General features: G+C 40.2%; 1 protein-coding gene across 3 annotated transcripts in view; it reads right to left on the bottom strand.

Annotated features, from left to right (window-relative positions):
- LOC148033563 (putative ubiquitin-like-specific protease 2A) overlaps positions 1 to 18,492 on the bottom strand; it is a 59,700-nt gene that overhangs the window by 18,595 nt on the left and 22,613 nt on the right. For 2 of the 3 annotated variants that reach the window (XR_015691325.1, XM_087681506.1), the window contains exons 2-7: positions 16,148 to 16,479; positions 11,749 to 11,827; positions 11,576 to 11,665; positions 11,274 to 11,386; positions 11,157 to 11,186; positions 9,643 to 9,738 (exon numbers count right to left, since the gene is read on the bottom strand). Coding sequence is in view for 2 of the 3 variants with exons in the window: in XM_087681506.1 (XP_087537632.1) it covers positions 9,643 to 9,738; positions 11,157 to 11,186; positions 11,274 to 11,386; positions 11,576 to 11,665; positions 11,749 to 11,827; positions 16,148 to 16,479 (740 nt within the window). In the remaining variant the exon portion in view is untranslated. The remainder of the gene's footprint in view (positions 1 to 9,642; positions 9,739 to 11,156; positions 11,187 to 11,273; positions 11,387 to 11,575; positions 11,666 to 11,748; positions 11,828 to 16,147; positions 16,480 to 18,492) is intronic. The other variant, XM_087681507.1, reaches the window with a different exon arrangement.

Genomic DNA, 18,492 nt, shown 5'->3' with positions numbered 1-18,492 from the left:
GTAACAATTCAAAGAAAATTTGTCTAAGATCAGGACTTTGTTCAATAGCCAATTTTACCTGTGGATGAATTGATGTCCACTAGTGTTTGAGACCTCCCACAAAACCATGGGTTATGACGTTGAGAATATCAATCCTATATTTGTTTGTGGTTTCTCAACTATCTTTTGGCCAACATAGGCGTATATCATGTAAATCAGTAATTTGATTTCTTCTGATGTCTTCCCATCAATGGACCAAATAGGAAATGATCCAACATTTTCAAGTACTCCAATCTTCTTATAGAAGTCATTATGAGAAGTCTTTGATGTGGAAGCCGTACTTGTGGCATTTAGTGGTACAGTTACGGTGGCCAAGGTAGGGTCATAAGGCTGATGATGATGATGACTATGGGCATTCATCTGTGATCTGAGTATTGAAGTAGGTGATGTTTCTGATACCAATTATGTAATAGCAATAGATGACCCCTATCTACCAGAATTACTTATGTTGCACATCAGAACAATGGGATTACACATCAGCATATCTTGTAATCCAGTATAGAATGGTTTTCAGGTGTATGTCTCTAGCCATTCCTAGAGTCATAGAAGGAGTGAACTAATCTCATGATAAGGGTCAAACTATTATCATGAAATCAGACAAGATTACACAAAGGTTTTTGCCTGACTGTGTAAATTGGTCTGAAATAGAGTTGCCGAATGAATGGCAACTTAATATTTCCTCTATTAGAAAAAAAAAATTACTTCCTCCAAAAATCATGAAAGTCCAAAACATAAAAGGGAAGACACTACTACTTCCATAGAAACAAATGATCAATAACTCTCCTCCAGAACAGTCATCTTCCTCATCCTCAAAGGCCATAATACAACCACAGTTGAGAGTTTCTCCCTCTCAAAAAGCCAACACATTAAAGTTTCATACTCAACCATGCTCTCATGATCAAGTCATCCATGGTGTTTGCCAACATTGTAAGAAGCTAATTGAAAGAGCTTCATCTTCTGTGATTAACGTCACTCAAGACTTTGAATATGAAAGTAATCAGTACAAGGCAACCCCTTATCTGCGACCCCACGATAATAGTTCTTGGACAGCAGAAATACAAGCAATCAATTGAACACACCTTGCCCTTACAGGTCTTATTGAAAAAATGGAATCTTTGCAGCAGATCTCAGATCAGCTATTTGCCCTATGTTAGCAAATGCAAAAGAACATGATTGCAAAACCAGCCACACTAGTACCATCCCATGTTTCTTCAACACTAGTGCCTACATCAAGCAGTACGACAGATTAGTCTAACTTCTCAAACAAAAGATTGCAAAAGGGATGGACAACACGTTTCTCTTCTCCCTCATCAGGAACTTTGAATATGTATACGTCTATCAAAGGAAAAGAAAGAAATTATACCCACTGGGGAAGGAACCTCCAAGTCTACAGAAAACCCCACTATATCGATTCTCCCTGAAAAGGATTTATATTGCTATGAGAATTTGCAAGACACAGACTACCCAGAAGACATTCTATAAGAAATCCAGGATACCTATTGCCCTATGGTAGCAGCAATACATAACCAAGCCACTGGTTCATGGTCTATACCACCAGGACTGTTTTAGAAACCCATTCAGCCAGGCTCCACAGCAACTGAACTAGCTGAATATCTTGAGCTCATGTTTCCTGATTGATCAGAGACTGACTACAAAAAGCTTTTGATGAGATAGATCTTGATGTCAAAAAGCTTTAAAGGCAAAGGGAAGAAAACAAAGTTCTAGATCAAATGCCCTTGTGCATTGATCTAGAAGAAAGGGATAATAATGAGCTTACCTGCCATCTTCACAAAAGATTGGATTCTAGAATTTTAGGAGAAAGTATAGAACATAATCAACCACATCTTCCTCCTATGGCATTACCTGCATGGTATTTTCACGATCAGGCTTATTTTGAGTAAAATAGAGCATATGCCATTACCTCTTTAGACGAAGACGGAGAAAGTGTCATAGACGAAGAAGTTACCCCCATTAATCCTCATAGGTCAAAAACATCACCTACTTCAATACTCAGATCACATATGAATGCCCATAGTCATCATTATCATCAACCTTATGACCCTACCTTGGCCACCGTAACTGTACCACTAAATGCCACAAGTACGGCTTCCACATCAAAGACTTCTCATAATGACTTCTATAAGAAGATTGGAGTACCTAAAAATGTTGGATCATTTCCTATTTGGTCCATTGATGGGAAGACATCAGAAGAAATCAAATTACTGATTTACATGATATACGCCTATGTTGGCCAAAAGATAGTTGAGAAACCACAAACAAATATAGGATTGATATTCTCAACGTCATAACCCATGGTTTTGTGGGAGGTCTCAAACACTAGTGGACATCAATTCATCCACAGGTAAAATTGGCTATTGAACAAAGTCCTGATCTTAGACAAATTTTCTTTGAATTGTTACTAGGAGAACTAGTAGGAAACAAGCTAGACGATGTATTGGAAGCTAGGGAAGCTTTCTTTAAATCAAAGCTTTGTGATCCTCGCATGTATAAATAATAGTTAATATATATGAGAGATCTTTTGTACGAGGAATAAGGAGCCCGTGACAATACTATGAAAGAACATCTAGTCTGTTCTTTTCCAGAGCCAATCCCCTTTTATTGTAAGCAAAAGATGAAAAATGAAAACAAGGATCTCACAGATAGCGTCGGCGAGATAATCCAAACCATTGAGCAGACAATTAAGGAAGTCTGTCATCTCCAAAAGATGACTCAATTAAACCAAGAGTTCCCATAGTCTCTTTGCAAGCAAGCTCACAAATTTGATATGGATTTTGGATGCGACAAATGCAATTGTGATAACAGCTACAAGTATAGTCATCACCATCATCGGCATCGATATTCATCCAGGTATCACAAAAATTACTCTCATTCCAAGTCCTTTTCCAACAAACAAGACTATACTAATGGTCATAAACACTCAAGGTATTCAAGAAAATCCTATAAGCAAGCAAAAGGCAAAGCAAAGTACAAATACAAGGAAAATCAAAAAGAATCAAAGAAAAAATATCTTAAATACTTCATTCGCAGCAGTCCTTCACATCTAGCAAACAAACACTCAAAGAAGGAAAAAGAGCAAAATAATTCTGCAAAAGTCAATATGCATTTTTTTGATACTAGCTCTTCATAAGACGTTTTCTACGGGCATTGAGAATTGTTACTCTTATGATGATACGACTGAGAGGAGGAAGAACCAAGTACTTCATCAACCACTGAGTCAGAGACAACATCAAAAATAGAAACTGAATCAGATTCACCCCAATCTTGGCATGCAGCAAGGGACTCTTCAACAGAAGATACTGCATCTGATGCTACTGAAGTAACAGATAAAGATACAATCAGTCTTACAAGTTTTCATCCTGTTAATGCTCATGGAACTTGTTTTCCAGGTGGAAATGAAGATAAATTCATGTCTTCAACTTTTAATTCCTATCCCAGAAATGACTTTTCAAAGAAGTCAAAAGGAAAGCAGGTAAAAATTGCTTCTATTGAGTCATCAAGTGAGTCTGACAAATCAAACACGTTCTCCTTCAAGCACAAAAAGCATAAGAACAAGCTCAAGCAAGAGTTCTTTGCTAATCTGTATGACTTGCCAAAACCAAGAACTCTAGGTCCAAAGACCAAGAGCCAAGCCAATATGTTTTTGCCACATAAACTGGAGAACATTCACCAACCCAGAACTGCTTCTCAACTTCTCCAATCCCTTTCACCTACAACTACTAATACACAACAAACTGGCAAAGAAATAGTAAGTGTTTTTTTGCAAATGCAATAGGAGCTACATTCATTATGCAAAGTGTACAGAAGAATTCTTTCAAGTCAGAAAGAACTTGCCCAAGGAACTACATCCATACTTAGAGAACTCTATGGTATGCCCTCAACTTTTCATGGTATGCTCTCAATGTCTCAAGCTATACCTTCTTCTACTACTACACCATCAACAAACCCTACTAACTAAATAAGGCTATCCAAATCCAAGGCATACAAGGTTAATGCACTGAATGCAGGCGGACCCATTCCAATAGTATGCATCCAACTGAAAAACATGCCTCAGTTTTCTTTATATGTGGATGCTTTGCTTGATACAAGATCAAGCTTAACCATAGCTCCATTTGAGCTTTTCCCAAAGAAGTGCATCAAAGCCACCACTCCAATCATAGTGCAGATGTCAAACAAGAAGAAAATCACCCTCACACATGTTACCCAAGCTTATCTGCATTTTGGAAAGGTGAAGGTACCCATTGAGATTCAGCTAGGTACGGATATACTACAACATCTTGTACCCTACACTTTTTGGTCAAACTCTTTTGGTATCTCATATAAAGGTAAGAAGGCAAAATTGCCTCTATTGTCCAAAGTTGGTAGATCAGTCTATTCAATAGTTGAAGCCACTAATCCTACCAAAGTAAATGCAAGGGAACACTGGATAAATTTAGAAATGAAAAAATATGCTGAAAAGATACAAAGTATGCATGAACACCTCAAACAGTTCATGCACAAAGGCCCTTTAATATACAGAGAAAAAAAAAAAGTTTGCCATCTCCTTGCCAATCCAGCCAAATGTTGTACCCACAAAGGCAGTTCACCTCGGCATGAAAGAAAAAGACTTAATACTCTGTAAGGAAGAAATAGAATCTCTTTTGGCAAAAGGTTTGATTGAGCCAACCAATTCTGTCAGAAGTGGAACAGCGGTGGAAGCATAAACATGTGCTGAAATAAACTGCTGAAACACAAGACAAAAAGAGAAAGAAAAAACATGATACAGATGAGAACTCAGATGTATGCACGGGAAATGGAATCCATATATCTGAACACGAGACAGTCGCATACAACAGTGAGTCACTGGCTGCGTGGGCACTGGCACTAGCTCCTCTCTCTACAGAGTCTGCAGATGGTGAAGTTACTGAGTGAGGAGGAGCCACTGAGTATAAATAGGCTGAAAAGTGGCGAGCAATAAATGCTGGTCGGCCAGCATTAATACTGGCCGACTGGTACATAAAATGCTCCACTGGCATAAAATGCCACACCAGAATAAATACCTAAAATACCTAATAAAAATGCCCAGCCCAGATCAAGCTCAGACTCACACATGAGCTGACAAATACTCTGCTAACACCCTCTCTCAGATCATGGGTGATCTGATACAATACAATAGTACGATGAAAAGGGAGCAGAAACTATACAACATAGAACCACCAAGTAGAACCATGGATACCTAAGCAGTGGGTGATCAAGCCACCACCAAGGTGCCTCGGAGAGAATCTGATGTCGATGTCGATCGGATCAAACACCTGAAAATAGAGAAGATCATAGCATATCTCTGTGTCCGTCACCAATGTCTCGCAATAGCATACAAGACCATCCTGTCAAAAATGCCGTTGAACATATGTGACCATGGATTCCCCGCCTTTGGCCAGACCGCCAAAGTGTCCCCTCATGTGAGCGCCAGACGAAAGCCTCCCGCTCTCTGTCAGATAACCAGCTCATCATAAACCTGGATATCAATCCCAGCTCCAGGATTTGATTCCGCCAGACTGAAGTCGATGCGTCAGGTACGTCCCTCTCTGGAACCTGTGCACCTGTATAAAAGTATAGATGAGGCACGGCTGCCCCATCTGAACACCCGCTCACACTCCCTCTCTGGCACAAGAGAGTCGTGAGGGATGATCTCATCACCACCACTAGAAAGCAGCCGAGGAAGGGGCCACCAAGCCCTTCCCGCGATCCGAAGAAGAGGATCCCTTCCGCGCCTTGGACTTCACCTTGGTCGGAGGATCTAAGTCGGAGTCTGATGAAGGAGATGACACATCGGTAGAGTCAAATCCCGCTTCGTCTTCTGCTCCTTCTTCCTGGAAGCCGCTAACATCTTGCAGTCCTTCCGCAAATGTCCCTTCGTGCCACAGTGGTAACACTGGGCCTTCGACTTCTTCTTCCTGTCACCCCTCTCTGAAGCTACATAAGCCTCGCCTCCATAATGTGCCGGAAGCCGCCCCTGTAATCGCAAGGATGTCTCATGCTCAAGAAGCATCGAGGTCATATGTGTAAAACTGACAGGAGTCGATGATGTCTGCGCCCGCAAAGCATCGGCCACTCCATCAAACTCCGGGGGGAGCTTGTAGAGGACCGTCCCGACGAGATGCGCCTCGGGAAGAGCAAATTGCATGTGCCGAAGCTGGTCCTGTACCTGCGTAACACGAAGAAGAAAAGACTGAATAGTATCTTTCGGCTCAAACTTCATCTGCTGGATCTGGCCATAAAGTGTGACGGCCCGCATGGTGGAAGGTGCCTCGTACATCTGCTGCAACTTCTACCATACTTCAGGAGATGTCTTACAGGAGGTAATCGCCGGTAAGACCGCTTTAGAAATACACCGAAGCAACGCCGAGTAAGCACGGGCATCGTCCGAGTCCCATGTGAGCACCGCTTCCTCATGGCGGTCCTCATCAAAGTCTTCAGGAAGAGGAAAAGGACGGAGAGGTCGAGGAATAGCTCCACAGACGATATACCATAACCGCTTCTGCACAAACCAAGCTTTCATGACAGCACTCCATGTGAGATAATCAGGTCCATGTAACTTATCATCAGTGGAAGTGCACAGAGGAGCCATACGGAGAGGATAAGAAGAGAAGTAGAGAAGAGATGGAATTTAGAGAGGAAACACAGCCAAAACACAAGCACAGACTGCAGAAAATGAGAGTTCACATGCAATATAACCCAAAATCTGATCAATAGAAGACAAAATCTGCTGCAGAAAGTCAAAAAAACAGTCAAAAACTGCCAAAAACAGCAAAAACGGCCTGAATTAACAGTCACCCAGCCACGAGAGATGCTGAATCTGCAAAACACAGGCTGTAAACTGCAGAAAAACAGGTAGAAAACTGTCGCCAGCAGCTGCTGATGGAAAACGCAGGCAGCAAAGGGTGCGTAGGCAGCAGGCGATGGCAAAACTGCAGAAATCGCAGGCTGAAACAGCCCCAAAACAGGTCACCTGGCTGCTACAGCAGTCGTCTGATCAGTAGGGGTACAAAACAGTCCAGTCCTAAAATCAGCAAGAAAACACAGCAGGAGCACAGATCCTGAAATCTGATACCATGTCAGAAGTGGAACAGCGGTGGAAGCATAAACATGTGCTGAAATAAACTGCTGAAACACAAGACAAAAAGAGAAAGAAAGAACACGATACAGATGAGAACTCAGACGTATGCACGGGAAATGGAATCCATATATCTGAACACGAGATAGCCGCATACAACAGTGAGTCACTGGCTGCGTGGGCACTGGCACTGGCTCCTCTCTCTACAGAGTCTGCAGATGGTGAAGTTACTGAGTGACTGAGGAGGAGCCACTGAGTATAAATAGGCTGAAAAGTGGGGAGCAATCTGGTACATAAAATGCTCCACTGGCATAAAATGCCACACTAGAATAAATACCTAAAATACCTAATAAAAATGCCCAGCCCAGATCAAGCTCAGACTCACACATGAGCTGACAAATACTCTGCTAACAAATTCCCCATGGGCTTGTCAGGCGTTCTACGTCAACAAGCATTCGGAGCAAAAAAGAGGTAAAAAAAGGATGGTAATCAACTACAAGTCACTCAACAAGTATTTGATTGGACATGAACATCCAATTCGTTTAAAGGACCTATTGTTGAAAAGGATAAAAAAAAGCAAATGTATTTAGTAAATTTGATCTTAAATCTGACTTTTGGCAATTGCCTCTAAATGTAGAAGACAGATACAAGACCGCCTTCTATGTCCCCCAAGTACACTACCAGTGGGCTGTCCTCTCTTCGGAATCAAGGTCGCCCCAACAAAGTTTCAAGAATGGACGGATTCCGTTTTTGGCAAATTTCCTTTTTGCCTCACCTACATAGATGACATCTTGGTATTCTCTAATACAGTCTAAGATGGACCATCTTTCACAGTTTGCTAACGCAGTGGAAAATACAAGGATAGTCCTGTCACCTACAAAATCCACCAGGTTTCAAACCTCAATTGAATTTTTGGGAATTGAGATAAATCAAGGACAAATTCAGTTCCAGGATCGTGTGTTAAAGAAGATTTGTATCCTTTGTTAAGAAATGATAATTTCCACTGGAAGGAAATTCACACAATGGCCATTCAGAGCATAAAGAAATTAATTAGCAATCTTCCACCCTTAAGATTGTCATCCGTCCATCCTCTCATCTTGTATACGGATACTTCAAATTCCGGCTGGGGAGCATGCCTCTATGAAGAAGAATCTGCAGAACTGTACCCATGCCGATATGCCTCAAGAATATTCTCAGGCACTCAAAAGAATTACCCTTTCTATCTCACAGAGAGATATTAGCAATGATAAAGGCCATCAAAGCCTTTCGCTTTTTCATTGAATTTGTCCACTTCACCATCCGCACTACTTAAAGCATGTACCAAGCTATCTAACCAAAAGGGCCCCGAATGAAATTGGAAATAAAAGATTACTTCGCTGGTCACTCTTTTTCGATGCTCTAGATGTCACCTTCGAGCATGTGCCAGGAATACAAAATATTGTGGCCGATCTTCTTTCCAAGAAACCACCTTAGCAAAAGCAAAGCAAAATATTACTGATGTACAATATTCTTATTGATTGTAACAAAGCCCAATATTTGTTCATGTAGAAAGGCATCTACATTTACATGTCACCCCACACTCAAAGATACGAGCTTATCTCTTTATGCAGGAAAGCTTTTGCTTCTCTATCCAAAACCTATATAAGGAACCCATTGTAAGCTTACAACAACAAGAGAAACAAGAGATAGCAAGCATTACTCAATATTAGAGCAGTATTCCACTCAAAGAGTCTCATCTCATCTTCTTGCCTTCGAAGCTTCTGACTTCTGTCATTTGTGTCCCCGTTCTTATCTTTTTGCATCACGTTCGGATACATTTTGTGGTCTAAGGTACTATCCATCTGATCTTTTTTTTGCACGTGCGCACTAGCACACACCACCATGCACTGAACACTTGAGCACATGTTGGGTTTCTCTTTCCTCTTTCTTTCTTCTACCAAACACCTATCCTGTTTGCAAGGGGGGGACCAAGGGGGAGAGAGAGAAAGGAAAGCATATTTGGCAATGTCCACACCAATGCACAGTGCACACAACCCCCGCACTAGCACACTCCATCAATCCCACATCCAAGTGTCAAGTCAGCTAGCTTCCCAAGTACACACATCCGACTAACAATGCTCTTTAGGAAACCTCTTTTCTCTTGGACTCATTGTCAAATCGTACTTAATGTCAAGAAACTTGTGATCTAAGGTACTACCCATGTGACCTTTTTTCATCCTACCTTTTCTCTTGAACACCTTGCCAGATCTTGGAGCTATCAAGCTCTCTTCACATAGCTACACAAATTGAGAGTTGCATCAATGTCTACAACAAACATAACCTCTATAATACTAATAGCCCACACATCGTATTTAGGTATGGTACATATAAAAACCAAAAGAGAGATACGATTCTATGAAAAGAAGTTAAAATTACAAAAGCTACAAATTTAAAGTGAAATTAAGGACTTCAGAAGAAAAACAAATTGGACTAAAGGGTGGGCAGAAATTTACTTGATATAAAAGTCGATAATTGTATCATTCAAAAATTCCTCATTATTCAAATGTGCCATGTCTGACTCTCGAACCTCAACAGCTTCTGCATCAGCACTATAAAGCCATAAGATCACACTCAGCATACTTTATTGCATGATCAAACTTCCGTAACCAGTCATAACCACAAACATTTGATTGCAGAACAAATTTCACTGACCTATACGTACAAAAACATTTGATTGTAGTTTGTGCTTTCAATATGAGCATTAATGATATCCTTTTTAGTGTGCTAGTCAATCACAATAGTCAACAAACAAATATGAGCATGCTTTAACACCAACATGGTAATCATGATACGTGTTTCACCAGGCATGAAACGTGAAACATGTTAAGAAATGTTTCTACCCAGTATGAACCACAAACATTTGATTGCAGAACAAATTCCACTACCTGTATGAACAAAAACATTTGATTGTAGTTTGTGCTTTCAATATGAGCATTAATGAGATCCTTTTTAGTGTGGTAGTAAATCACAATAGTCAACAAACAAATATGAGTATACTCTAACACCAACATGGTAACCCTGAAACACATTTCACCAGGCATAAAACGTCAAACGTGTTTCACAAATTAGACCTTCCAGTATGTAGTTTTTTGCCTAGGCCCTACCATTTCACTCCAATGGATTAAAAAATGCTGAATATACACACTTTAAATGTGCAAATTATCATTCCACACAGTGCTTCACTTAAGACCTACCCAGGGGTGAAACATTCCATGCTGAAATACTGCATCTCAAGGGTGAAATGTTTCGCAGTTACATTGAACACCACTATTATACAACCTTGCAACAATGATAGCAAGCATTAAAACATTTAAAATTCCAAGCATGCATAACAGTCTACAGGCCACACGCACACCATCCTAGTGTACAGACATCACGGTTCAAGTGTGGCGATTTTCCTCTATGTGGCACAGACGAGTAACTGAGTCCTCTTAATTCTCACCTATTCACTAAGTGAGCCAAGGCTATGACCAATGCTATGGCATCCATCTCAGATGTCCATGCATGTAACAGGACGAAATCAGACAATTCAACAAAAGCAATACATACAGTGGACAAGGCACAATGAAAGGCTTGACATGCTAATCATGTGGAACAACAAAACTTTGAAAAGGTGACCTACTGCACAAACAAAAGATGGAGTTTCAAGGACTAGGATCTTTCTGAGGGTATTTCATAAGCAAACCACCAAATGTTGAATTGGAAACTTTAGAAGAGGAAGAAATTGAACATCTCTACTGAAGTAGAATCAAATGAATGTGCCTGATGCCAAAGGTGTCTAAAAACTTTTAAAAAGCAGTTGAAACTCTCCCATGTTACAATTGTGATAAGTTTGAGACTCAATTAAAGATAAACAAATGACTAAAAACTTAACATCGAAACTACATTCATACTTAACACATGAGTTATCAACTCCATATTTGCAAGGTCATAAATCAGTTTAAGAAAGGACCATATCATAAAATACCTTGGGTATGCAATGCTGAGACCTCTTTTCCTGTCCAACAAATTTATTGTTAGGAATATGCTCTGGATGTACAATAAAAATCAAGTAAAATGACTGCTTCACTACCTTTAGACATACCCTTTTGAATCACTGCGTAACTCATACCGATGCTGATGACTCCTTGCTGAGTCAATGGCTGTATCACTTGATACTCCTTGCTCTTCATCGTCTGAAAGCTCCATTGCCGTATCCTAAAGACACGTGCTAGCTGTTGAGCTTCCAGATCAATACAGAAACCGTGACCTTGAAGAGAAAGGTTCTTGAACAGAAGTCCTTTTCAAATGATAGTTTACATTTAGCTTAGTTTACTCTAACTTGTTTCACATCCACCCAAGAATGCAGAATGCCCAATGCATGTATTCAAAAAATACAAAACGGACCAGTGTTGTGCCAATAGGGCCTGAATGCCTGCGTTTCCCTGAAAAGCTGTGACCATTAGTGTGCACCAGATCAGAAACACGAGCAGATTGCTGCCAGGTAAAACAACAGTACTTAATGCCAGAAGACAGCCATATTGCATTTGAAGGCTAAGTCTGCTTGTGAATGTAAGAACCTTTCTGAGGTTAGATTTTACAGTTTGGCTTTTTGCCAAAACAGGTTGAAGCCGAAGAGGCAAGCCTTTTTGCAATTCTCTGCAGCATAGACATAGACATATGAATTATAATGTGATTTAAAAACTGCTCATTTAACCGCTGAAGAAAATGATATCAACACAAGCTCAAAATAAAAGACCTGCCAAAACTGTTTACTGAATAAAAAAGGTATAAATAAAAAGTTTTCAACTTGCACAAAATAAGAGCCCAGAGAGAGAATGGGGTACATGTAGAAGATTGTGTTGAATTAAATCAAGATTGTTCGGGGAAAAAACGATTTTCTGGAGAAACCACAGAACAATTAACAAGGCCTTTTGTAGGGTACACCAAAAAGCAAAATGGGGCTAGCTTCAAGTTGGCTTCCCAAACCCCCTAGCTTGTAGACCATAGGCTTCTCCTCAACCTGTATAGGTGAAGCACTTAATATCAAAATTTCTTACATGACATCCAGCAGCATGTGATGGGAGGGAAGCCAAAAATGCTCTCTATCTCCTTGTCAAATGTATAGAGGTTAGTAAATCTAAGTCATATTTGGAGATTGTCAATTGATGTTGCAGGTTAATAAATGATAGCTATAACACAATATGCAATACACAGTCATCCTCATTGCTACTTCATCAAGAACAGGTTGGATCACCTATTCTATACCCAACCCAAATTCTAAAGATAGTGACTAAAGGAACTAGTCAGATAGAACTGATTATGTGATCCAAAAGAGTTTAATTAATACACAAGACCCCTGAATAGTTCAATATTGTCTAGCGTGTCCTGCAGACAAGAATAGCTTTTTGAGATGAAGTCAAATAAATCAAGCTAGCCATAGATAGTGCGAATTGAAATGATAGGCAGTCAGGTGCCCTTGGAGTATCCCTTGATTATTTGTTTTTGGTGACAACTGATGTTTAATAATTTCTATTTTTAATGTTGTTGAGAAATGATTTATTTATATGGATTCTCACACTAACTCTATTTAGAGTTAAACTTATTGATGTGCAAAGACAGGTGTCCCCAATGCTAGGCCAAGCATTCAACCAATTTTTTATCATCTCATATTTATTTCTATTTTTTGGCACCATTGAATTTATTCATTGAAGGAACACCAATGGGTTTATTTAATTTTACGGTGTTGCCTACTATTTGCCGATTACTATTATATATGAGATGTATTAGCATTAGTATTGGACTATTATTGAGCCTTAGAGTTTGATTATCTATTGGATTCATGAAGGTTCAAAATCCTAGTTCAATTAAGCAAGCTCAATTAGCAAAAAGCTCACCCTCTTTTTGTAAAGGGCTGTTTTAGGGACAAGGCAAATTGAATCACTAAAAGCAAGCATCAAGGAGAGCCCTCTCAATGCACAGGGCAGGGCTGGAGGGATTGGGTTTTGTACCCAATCTTGTATTGTACACTCTCTTTTGTTTTTTCATGCTTTTGAGTAATTTCTTCTCAATTTTGTGCATTGGCTACCCATCGTAAGTGGCAACTGTATCAGATGGATGCAAAAAGTGCCTTTCCAAATGGTATTCTAGAGAGAAGTTCTATGTGGCTTACCCACTTCACTCGCGGACCTAGTATCATCGGATTGATTGGTTCTTTAAGGAACAATCATTCTAAACCCTCTCCTTATGATCCCATCAAAGGGGGTTTTGTAGATGAATTTATCGTTACAATTTCACATATTTCCAAAATTCCATGCATTCAAGCACAATTCTCTTCTAATTTTGAGATGGCTAACCTCGGTCAACTACTTTCAAGGCATGGAGATTGTGCCACATTCAGATGGTACTTTTGTATCACAACAAAAGTATGCCTTGCAATTAGTGAATCAGTACTTTCGTGATGGTGTCAGATAAGTGGCCACTCCATTTGATTCAACACCTAAACTAACCAAGGATCTGGATGATGCACTCCATGATGGGACTTCTTACTGAACAACAACTAGTGGGCAAGCTGCTTTGGCTAACAGATTCCCGACCTAACCTTGCATATTGCACATCCGTTCTTTCATAATATATTAAACTGCATCTCACTACAGTAGTACTTTGCGTGTCTTGAGATATCACAGTGATACTTACATCTATGGTTTGCACTTCAATTCTAGATTGAGTTTGCAAGGATTGACAAATTCATACTTGACTGGAGACCATGATACCCAAAAGTCCCATAGTGGCTATACATTCTCTCTCGGATCAGCTCTAGTTTCTTGGTCCCTAGTCCAATGTTATAGCTTCTATCACAAAAGCAAAGAATAGAGCTCTCTATGATGCCAACTATGAAACTATCTACCTTCGGTTCCTCCTCACCAAGTTGCACTTTCCTCCTAACTCCCCTACCGCCATCTCCACCAACAACCAAAGTGTCATCGCCATTGTAGAAAACCCAATTGTATCCCCTAACACGAGGCATGTGGAGTGCACTATCATTTCTCAAGACAACAAGTTGAGTTGGGGACTACTCAACTCCTGTTTGTCCCATCTACACAAAATTATGCTGACCTCACAAAGGTAGTCAAAAATCAACTAACACTCCAACGCTTGTGCAACAACATCGAATATAGGTCCTTCCCCCTCAACATCAAGTTAGGGGGCAGGTCGTGGCTCTTCTTCCACCATCAACATCAACTCGGAGGAGGATTACCTCTTCTCCATTATACTTTCAAGGTTTGGTATATCATTTACATATTTCTCATTAACTTTTTCTCCTATTTGTGCATGGATACATTATACTTATTGTAAAAGGGCACTTCTTGCGTGGCACCCCTACGATGGCATTGCTTGAGTGGACCTTGTTGCATACTCCTTTCGCATATACATTGTGTTTATGTTTCATACAATTGGAAGTGGAACACTTGTATTTATGATCCCCTTCTCAAGCAAAACACCATGCATTGTGTAGCATGCTTTACCCTTTTAGACCTTTGAGCAAATACCCCAAGCATCATCCATTGATCTCAAATTGTCACAACCGAATTGCCACCACCCTCCCCATCCCATACCTCAGCATTGACACTCTTGCGGGTGGTTGGGTAGGTTTCTTGTTGACAAGCATGTGAGCTAACCGTTCTTTTCTTTCCCCAAGAAACTCACTAAAGAGAATTTGGGGATAAAAATGAAAAAGAAAAGGAAAAGTAAAGTGTAGCAAAAAAATGTAAATTAAAATACTTGGGCTCCTAAGGGAAGATTACTATTGTTTTTGTAGTCTTGGTAGGTTCTTGGACGGCCAACATGCACCCATTAACAAATGCCATTGTTGCTTTGGGGAGACCTCTTAGGATAAACTAGAGCACATCTTTACCACCTCTGCACTCTTGGTGGACCATTGGGCAACCAACACGCCCCCTTTGTCCAATACAAAAGCTTCTTGAGAGAAGACATACAAAGTAAAAAATTTTATTTGTAACTAGAAAATGGCATGTCTTACAGACAAGCTCATGAACTCAGAGTTAGGCATCATTTAGAGATGCATGTGCATGGCTCAGAAGCTGATCAAAGGCCAGCATGTCATGGATGTACAATGCATGGGGCCGAAACCCAAAGCATGGCTCTCAATCTCAACTAAGAGACCATGGAAATTGGTTACAAACCCCACTGAAAGTTATAACTCATTTCAGAATCCACACTGTTATGTATGTGATGGAAAGGTCTTAGCACATGTGTGTTGCATGGCCAACGTCTAGTTACAAATCAGAATTTTACATTCAAATAAAATTACTTTGATGATCATTTAAATAATATTTTAACAAGGCAAAAAGTCCCCCTTAATGTCAAGGATGTTGCCCTCTTGCAATGGCCATGCCAAGCAAAAGCAATTTGTGACACTTTCCCCACAAAATTTATCGATTCCATTGGAGTGGTTGGGAGAGCTCATGATGAGTTATGCAAACTCCGGGTGTGCAAGCCAAGGGCTACGGGTCAGGCTGTGATAACATGTGGTGCAGGAGGAACAGAATGACAAACTTGTGTAAGATATTGATGACGTGGTGACAGTCTGGCACAAGGCTGCATGACAGGTGGCACTTCAAGGCTGGTCACTCTGATGGTGACAGCAGGCAGGAAAGGTCGCAGGTGGCTCAGGTGAGGCAGCAAGGGGCTCTAGTGTAAGTTCTTACCTTAATCAGTGAGTTGCAAGAGAGCCTGTGAGAAAGTTGTTCAGCTTCCAGCTTGCCAGGGTCAGAGCTATTGGTACTCTGAGTTCCTAAGGTCTTAGAGAAAGGTGATATGCATTTTAACACTACCAACATCTTATGCTTCAACGTGGAAAGCTCATGTACATAGAAAAATTTCGGAATGAGAAGACATAAAACCAACAGGCAAGTATGACCAGAACAGATTGCAATGTGAATCTTACATAAAACTTACTTAGTGTGTTCAAGATTTCTCTCTTTAATTCCATTTCTTTCTTTCATGGATCCATTGGATGTATAAAACTTCACAGCAGAGCAATCTTTCCCCTTGTTGATTTTTCTCTGCGATCTCTCTTTTTCTTCATTTTTCTTTGATTCTTGACTTGATGGACAAATATGACCTTCACTGTCAGCAGAGGTCCTTCGTGCCTGCTGGCCTCTCGAAGAATAAGCAGGACTACTTTCCTGTAAAGGCCTAGCTTCTGGAGAACCACTATGCAATGTCCCTTTCAGAGCCTCGATATCTGCAGAAAATGCTTTAGGTAGTGCAGCAACTCTTTGACCTGTCTGAGCAATGCAACTTCAACATTATCATTACCAGAGTGGTCGAATCAACAGATTTAAGTATAGCCATGCAGGTTGTATGTTAAACAAAAATAAATGAAATTACAATCCTACATTCATGTTAGTATGTTCTTGTGCCTTGACAAAGTATATAGTGCCATGGAGCAAAAAGCCCAAGAACAATATTGGACATGTTTCAAACCTTGAGGGAACACAAAAACATATAGCAAATTGACATATGCATGAAAGGAATCCAGTATGGTAAGATCCAAAAAATCAAACCAAATCCATTGAAGCTTGCGTATTAAGAGACCAATGGAACAAAACAAGCATGTGGCTTGTCAGCAAAACTTGTCCTCCTTTTTGGTCAAGCCTTAAAATTGTCTCCCTCTCTCCACCTGCTCCTCACCCCTCCCCTCTGTCTAGCCAACTCTCTCAAAACCACCCCCCCAAAACAAAACCACCATTTCATGTAACCCCCAGCATCCCTCTCCTCGACTTGGCAGCCAGGAAGGCAGAATAAACAGGCTGTCTAGAACGAATGGAATCTTAAAATTACATAGATGTCACACCACACATCACAGCATGAAGTCCATAAGACAAAGACAGAAATCTAGCTATAAGACTGCCAAATGAAATCAGTTAGCAAGGGTTTAGGCAATCCAGCAGGCATTCTATGTCTAAAGCCCCAGCAGAGAGTTTAAAACAAACTTGTCACAGATTGTGCATGTTGAGAATGGAGAAAGAATCAAAATGCAGATCCATGTGTGATGTTGATCAAACTAGTAAACACCTGGTCCATATATCACTTCATTTACATTAGTTCCGTCCTCTCAAATCTGAGAACAGAGGTCTTCAAGGAAGGGTGAATGAGATGCTTCTCATTTTGTACATTCTTTTCCAATAAAACCACAAGTACTTTATTTTAGGTGTACATATCAAACTTTAAATGTAAAAGTTGGATTTCAGTGTAGGGAGGCTTGGTTTAATTTCCGACTTAGCTTGAAAAGAATTTGAAAAGCATTTCACAGAAATCACATTTCATGGATGTGCATTTCACAATACATAGGGAGAAATAATTCCACTTCCACTTTTCTTTTAGCATTAGCATTAGTAATTGTACTCACATTTTGTGAAGTACAAATTAAATTATGTTGCAGGAGAGAAGATGTAAAGATATCCCTTTAGATGCATCACTATTACACCATAGACACACCATAAAAGGATGCATTACTATGCACCACCATCCTGACATTTCAAGCATGAAACATTTTCTGAAAACCATCTTCAAAATTTCAACACATTTCACAAGATAAAAGTGTCAAGAACTGCACACTTATTCATGGCAGTGCAGATTATGGTAAATTTTTGTTGAATGCTACTCATACATACAGCCGAGATCATTCATATCTGATAGTTGCAAGATGTCGGAATTGAAACTTCACATTTTCCAATCACATTCAGCTTCATACAATAATAAAGACCCTCATTCACTCCCTTGCACATCTGTGAATGATGACAAGTGTGTGGACAAACACACATGAGAATGAATAGCCCCTAAACAAAGTATATAGCTGTGTGTCCAAGGGGAGAATACAGGGCAAAGGCCTTGAGCTGGCATATCACATGGATATCCTGAGGTATGCACAAGGACAAAAGAAAGAAAGAAAGAAAGTCCTCATGCTCCATACTCAGCTAAAATGCTCCTGTCCAAATACAAACCTTCAGCCAGCTTCCTGTGGAGCTGCCACAGAGCACTATGCTCTCAATATCCATGCCCAAGGCTAAAAAAACAGAAAGGGTACCCAGCTGAGTGATACCTAGCTCACCATGGTTGCAACAACTATCTCGTCGTTGTCTCCACACCACTCTGAAGAGAGATGGACAACTTGCAATCAACAACCTACATACTAGAGGGAGACCTCAAGCTTCGAACAGAAACAAAAATTGCCATGACACATGCAACTATCACAGAGAACATTTCTGGTCATGGCAACACTTGTTGAAAGTGAACTT

This window comes from Lygodium microphyllum, chromosome 7 (genome assembly GCF_053477565.2).
Source record: "Lygodium microphyllum isolate KBCC chromosome 7, Lygodium_microphyllum_v1.1.10, whole genome shotgun sequence".
NCBI lineage: Eukaryota > Viridiplantae > Streptophyta > Polypodiopsida > Schizaeales > Lygodiaceae > Lygodium > Lygodium microphyllum.
Note: the sequence above shows the minus strand (reverse complement) of the source record. Positions and strands in the feature narration are given on the sequence as shown.